Source organism: Gracilinanus agilis, chromosome 4, assembly GCF_016433145.1.
Source record: "Gracilinanus agilis isolate LMUSP501 chromosome 4, AgileGrace, whole genome shotgun sequence".
Classification (NCBI taxonomy): domain Eukaryota; kingdom Metazoa; phylum Chordata; class Mammalia; order Didelphimorphia; family Didelphidae; genus Gracilinanus; species Gracilinanus agilis.
In genome coordinates, this window is record NC_058133.1 from 30,091,224 (window position 1) to 30,097,712 (window position 6,489).

The 6,489-nt window shown below is 47.4% G+C and overlaps 1 protein-coding gene across 1 annotated transcript in view; it reads right to left on the reverse strand.

Annotated features, from left to right (window-relative positions):
- Window positions 1-1,475: 1,475 nt before the first annotated feature.
- SLC5A9 (solute carrier family 5 member 9) overlaps window positions 1,476-6,489 on the reverse strand; it is a 19,374-nt gene continuing 14,360 nt past the window's right edge. The window contains exons 6-9 of the mRNA XM_044674814.1: window positions 5,942-6,159; window positions 5,100-5,315; window positions 4,491-4,656; window positions 1,476-2,123 (exon numbers count right to left, since the gene is read on the reverse strand). Of these exons, the coding sequence (XP_044530749.1) occupies window positions 1,915-2,123; window positions 4,491-4,656; window positions 5,100-5,315; window positions 5,942-6,159 (809 nt within the window). The 3' untranslated portion in view covers window positions 1,476-1,914. The remainder of the gene's footprint in view (window positions 2,124-4,490; window positions 4,657-5,099; window positions 5,316-5,941; window positions 6,160-6,489) is intronic.

The window sequence follows — 6,489 nt, forward strand, 5'->3', positions numbered from 1 at the left end:
CCTTTGGGCCCTGCCTGGCTTAGGTCAATAGTATAGTGTAGACAAGTCCTTCTCTTGCCCCTGTGGTTTGCCCTTAGGTTATAAGTATAGAATCCCTTATTCCCATCCTTTTATTGTTTCCCACAATTAAACTGTTATATACTTTTACCTGTTGCCTGCTGGTTCCATAGGCCCTGGCCTAACTGCCATTCCTATTGGCAGTTAACAGCTTGGCTGTAAACCCTGGTCTCCCTATTCTGGTTGGTCCTGTCTCTCCTTCAACCCAGTGTGAACCCACAAATCATTTAGGTCACATTTTAATAATAATAATAACATCCCTGGTGCCCCACCTTTATAATGTAAAAATCATTTTTGACAATTGTTTTCTGACATTTTGCAATTCCAATTCTCTCCCTCTCTCCCTCCTCTCTTCCCTGAGGTGGTAAACAATCCAATATAGATTATACTAGTGTTTTCATAAAATATATATTTTCATATTCTCCATGACATGAGAGAAGATGCATATCACACATATGATAAAAAAAATCATGAGGGAAATAAAGTGAAAGATGGCATGCTTTCATCTGCAATCAGATTCCATTTATCAGGAGGGCCTTGGGGCTATCTTTGGATCCTGTTTTGCTGATAATAGTTTAGTTCTTTGTAGTGGATCTTTGTATACTATTTCTGTTACTGTATATAGTATTTTCCTGGTTCTGCTCACTTTACTTTGTATCAGTTCATATAAGTCTTTCCAGGTTTTTCTGAACTCATCATTCATCATTGCTTATGGCGCAATAGTAATCCATTACAATCATATACCACAGCTTGTTCAGCTATTCCCCAAATGATATAGACTTGGAAGGGATTTACTTTCATCAGAGGCAGCAGATGGGGCTACCTGGAGGTAGCAGTCCTTGATTAGGACTTGAAGGATGGAAGGAACTTCAACAGGTATAAATGGGCATGGGAGAAAGGAGGAATTCTTTCTAAGAATGGGAGGCACTAGGATTGAAAGCCCAGAGAATGAATAGGGCCAAGAGGGACCAATAGTCTTCAGAAGTAGGGAACCACTGATGGTTCTAGAATAGAAGAACAGCATGGTCATAGTAGGACCTTAGAAAGTGAAGCTATCAGGGCCCCAGGAAGGGATGGAAGTAGGAATGTTAAAAGGGAAAGTGAGAAGGGAGTGAGACAGTGCCAAACCTCACTAGTCTGACAATCCTCTTCCCAACTCATTCCATCTTCTCCTGGCTCCCTGGCAACCCATAGGGACTTCCTGAGAGGGTACTCAGGAGATGATGAAGAAGTCGTTGTTGAAAGAAGAAGAAAAGCAGGTATCTTCCCTAGTAGAGGCCCATGACTGTTGTCTCATGTCAGAGTGGCAGAGGGGCAGTTTGGAAATGTAGAAATACCACAAGGCATTAAGCTTCTAGTTGAACCTTCTCATTGGTCCACTCTATCCTCCTGGGGGAGCCACTTTTCCTCTCTGAAATTTAATGTCCTCATCTGTAAAAAGAGAATAGTGATGCTGTACTCCCTACCTCATAAGGCTCTTAGGAGGAAAGCTTTTTGTAAACCTTCAAGGGCCATACAAATGGGGAAACAGCCTAAGAGGGGAAATGACTTTGCCTTTAGTCCTTGGCTATCTGAGCAAGGAGTACATGGATGAGGCTTCAAGTGCCAAGTCTAGTGCTCTGTCCTTTGGGCTAGTCCAGTAGGTTACCAATCAGCAGAGATGAGGATGGGTAGGCAAATGACTGGTGGAGGTGGTCTCAAGTCCTGTCCAGTTCCAACTGACCTTTTGTATCCTGCGATCATCATGGTTCATATCCAAGATCTTCCTCCCTCCATTAAATCCAATGGTAGCCTTTCTGGCAGGTTGATAGGAGTGGGTCTATTCCTTCTAGACTGATGTGGGGCCACATGAGTCACTCAGGCAAAATAGCCCCAGAGGAAGATGTTGATGGTGAGTAGAAGGATTGCATTGATGTCACAAACGCGCCTCCACAGTGGTGTCTCCTCTATACTCGTCAGTTTTCTTTCCATTGCAGCCTTTTCTTCAGGACTCAGGATAGGTGTGGGGGTTGAGGAAAGCCCACAGAACCAGAAATAAAATTTCTGCCAACAGGACTGGGTGGAAACTGGGAAGGAGAGAGACCAAGGTGAAGAACAGAGTTAGAAGAGATGGGGAAGAGTCAGCTGAGCCCTGACCATTGGAATCATGGATACCCACCCAGAACATATTCCAGAGTTCTTATCCATTACTCTCCTCCACACATCTGAGACACAAGCATACTGGTCCTAATATCCCAAATACGTGGTGCTCCATCTTTCTTCTCTGTGCCTCAGTTCCCCAGGTCTGGACTGGATCCCCTCTTAGAATCCCTGGTTTCTTTAAGACCCAACTCAAGCACCACCTTCCACATGAAGCCTTTGTTTTGTATAAGGTTTGGCCTGGATGGTTCTTTCCAACTCTCATAATCTGTGAGTCTTTGATTTGATATCTGACCCCCATTCAATTATCAATACCCCATCCTCCAAAGCTACCCTATCTTTGTTCTGCATATTTTATGCATACATCTATCTATCCATCCATCCATTTACTATCTATCTATCTATCTATCTATCTATCTATCCATCCATCTATCCATCTATCCATCCATCCATTTATCTGTTTGTCTGTCTATCTGTCTACATGTTTGTCTTCCACATTAGAATGAAAGTCCCCTGAAGGCAAGGGCTGTTTTAATTTGATTTTTGTATCCCTGGCATTCAGCTGGTTCTGGTGACATAGGAAGCATACAATTAGTGTGCTTAGTGATTGATTGACATATGGATTCTAGTCATGGATATCGCCCACCAAGTCTGGTGATCTAAATGAGATCTCTTCACTTTCTTAGCTCTTTTTATTTGTTGTTCACACTTTGTGCTTCTGTGTGTAGCTGATGTAATCACAGAAATGAAGGAGACAGAAAATGGAATAATGAGGTACAAAAATGTTAAAATGAAGTGCAAAAATGTGTTTATGAGTTGTTATCCTTTTATTTATTTTTTATTTTTTTAAACCCTTAACTTCTGTGTATTGGCTCCTAGGTGGAAGACTGGTAAGGGTGGGCAATGGGGGTCAAGTGACTTGCCCAGGGTCACACAGCTGGGAAGTGTTTGAGGCCGGATTTGAACCTAGGACCTCCCGTCTCTAGGCCTGACTCTCAATCCACTGAGCTACCCAGCTGCCCCTGTTATCCTTTTATGAAGGGTCAAGGGGTTTTCTCTCATGGCATTAAGAAGGCAGTTGGCCATTGACTGACCAAAGATTGGCTACATCTCTGGTGGCCTTTAAAAAAGCTGAATTTGCCAACACCATGGGCATTCAAGATACAAAAAGCAGGGAGCAGATCAAGGGGCATATAGCCCCTGAGACTCTAAGAGAAGATGGAGGAAGAAAGATTTTATTTACTCCCTGCCATCATAGACTATTTGCCTAGTAAGGGATTGTTATATCTCAGAGTGAACAGAGAGAGTGACAGCTACAAAAAGTTGGGAGCAGGAAGTAGTTTTAGAGAGCATGGCATATGGCAGAAGAGAAGAGAACTGATTGTGGATTCAAGAGGAAATTATCTTTGGCGGTAGAGAGTAGAGCTGCAGAGAGGAACAGACTTAAGGCATCCAGCTAAGTGATTTGCTCAACACAGTTACTGTGCCCAGCAAGAGATACCTCAAGAAAAAAAATTATATTGCATCCTGCAGTAATAGTTATGTTGGCCACCTGTGTTCCTTATGTATATGCTTTGCTGCTAATATATTTAAGTCTGTTTCCACTGATAACATGTGTATTTGTGGGAGATTATGCCCTGAGGTTTATGGGGCAGGGGGTGTTTCATAGATCCTGTCTAATATTTTTTCTTAGCAAATACTTTTGCTTTGAGTTCATTGTGTCTACTGTCTGACTATTAAAGATAAGCTCACTGATAGGGGTTCAGGAGTGTAGATCCAAAGAATATTCTTGAACCAGAGTAGTTGCAACCCGTTCCTCAAACCAACCTGAAAACTTATAACTAGAGGAGAGAGCCCAGAAGGGGGTACTACATTTGTATAGACAATTTAGGTTTTGCTTTATTAGTTGTTTTCTTGGCTTTTGTTTCCTGTGAATTTGCTATCTGGAGTTCCAATTTCTCTATGGTATCTATGCTTTCATGTAGCCATCCAAGGGTTATTCTCCCCATTTTGAAGGAGATTGCTAAAGATCAAAGATGGCAGTGACTTGAGTTGCCTACATCCCAGGACAGCTAAATGGCAAAGCCAAGATAGAACCAAGGCTTCCTGACTCCATTTCAATGCAATAAACACTTAGTAGGCACCGACTGCATACAAGAAACAGTTGCATTCTAGGGACACAGAAACAAATGTGAACCTCCTAGAACTGAAGGCAACTCTCAGACCTTGCTGGCTTCTTCTGGGGCCTCTTTCCATGGGATGCCGGCCTGCCTCTTCCCTCTGCCCCAGATTACCTGGAGATTCTTCCTTTTTCAGGTCAGTCTCATCCCTCAATCTCTCTTCTGTCTGACTCTCCTGGGCTGACAGTTCCGGGTCTCTGTCCCTTGGTGGGTGGGTGTGATAGTGCCCTTCCAGGGCGGGTGCTCTGGAGTTTCGGGTCCACCAGGTCAGGGGAATGAGCTGGAGGGAGACAATCCAGGGATTCCAATCAGGGGGTCAATGGGGGAAAGCCTCATGGGGAGGAAGGGTGAGGACAGAGAACCTGAACAGCCACACTGCCTCAGACACAGACAAATCCTTAATGAATGTCTTTTCTTCCTTCAGTCAGTCCTTCATTCAAAGGCCCCTCTAAGCCCCGCCATTCCCTGTTCTAAGGCCCACGTCCCCAGCTGACATTCTGTCTTCAGCCCTCTGCCCTCTGTCGTTCCATGTTCAAAGCTCACAGACCTAGAGCTAAAAGGGATCTTTGAGATCATCCAACCTGATCCTCTCATTTTACAGAGGGAGAAACAGAGGCCTCAAGAAGCCGAGTCACCGGGGCATGGTCACCCCACGTGTGGCAGAGCTGGGAGCTGAACCCTGGCCTCTGACTTCCAGGCCTGCCCTCCTGGGCCAGAACCTGCCTTGTCCTCCGGGATGGGGGCTGTGAAGAGGCTGACGGCGAGGATGACGGCAGTCGTGAGGCCAAAGAGGAGCAGAGCGAAGTAGAGATAGTGCATGTCCTTCAGGATGGCCGGCCGGGGGTCCTTCTCCCCACACGAGGGAGCCCCATAGGAGAACTCCAGGATCATCCGCAGGGCACCCACCACCAGGCCAAACATGAGGCCCCAGAAGGCTCCCTGCAAAAAGAGGGCAGGAGCCACTGGCAGGGACCCAGGTCTCTGTCCGAGGTCCAAACCTCCCAAAGCTGCTGCCTGGAACCTCCACCCTCACTAGGCACTGACCATTCGAGGGGGCTAAGCCAGTGTCCTATTCCAGAGCCCAAGCCTGGGAGGCAGCAGGAGCCCCAGAGGAAATCTCCTCCAGTGTCCCTCTCAGGCCTGTACAGCTGCTCTGACAGGGGGCCAGGCAGCCTCTAGGGACGGGGAGCTCAGTCCCTTTCAGGCCTGTTGGATAGATCTGACTGTCACAAAATTTGTTCTCATTTTGCAGGAAAAGCCGATGTCCGCAGGAGGGAAGGGGCCTGTGTTTTCATGAGGAACTAGAGGATCATGGGATCAGATGTGGGGCCTCCTCACTTTACAGAGACCAGAAGAGGAAAGAGAATGACCCGAAGTCTCCCATGACCAGTAGCCAAGCCAGGATCTGATCCAAGGTCCCGTCTCCCAGGCCAGCCCTTTTCCAATGGCATCATCCTGATGATGGCGATAAACTCCCTGCCACGCCACCCCACCCACCACCCAGGGCCTCCTCCTCGCGGGGCTCTGGGAAGCTTCCCTCCCCTTCCCTGGCACCGGCCACTCACCGGCTCCGTGACCCGATGGCAGAAGATGGCCAGGAGGAAGAGGGCCGTGATGGGGGGCGCCAGGTAGCTGGTGACAGCCTGGATGTAGTCGAAGAGCTGCCCACTGTTGGCACTCTGGATGATGGGAATCCAGACTATGCTGATGACGACCAAGAACACGATGAAGACCCTAGAGAGAAAGGGGCAGAGAAGGCTCAGGCCGGGGCCAGGACTGAGGTCTGGGGACAGCCAAGGGGCGGAGGAGGGCCCCGATACAACGGCTTCCTCAACCCCAGCTCGTATAGTCCAGCAGGAAGAGCCTCAGCCTGGGAGTGAAGAAATGGCTTCTAGGTTCCGCTCTGCCACTAACTTGGTGTGGGACGTTGGATAAATCTCTATCTCTATCTCTATATATCTATATGTTCTGAGGCCTCTCCCAGCCCTGACACCCCCTGTTCTAGGCCTCTCCCAGCTCTGACACCCCCTGTTCTAGGCCTCTCCCAGCCCTGACACCCCCTGTTCTAGGCCTCTCCCAGCTCTGACACCCCCTGTTCTAGGCCTCTCCCAGC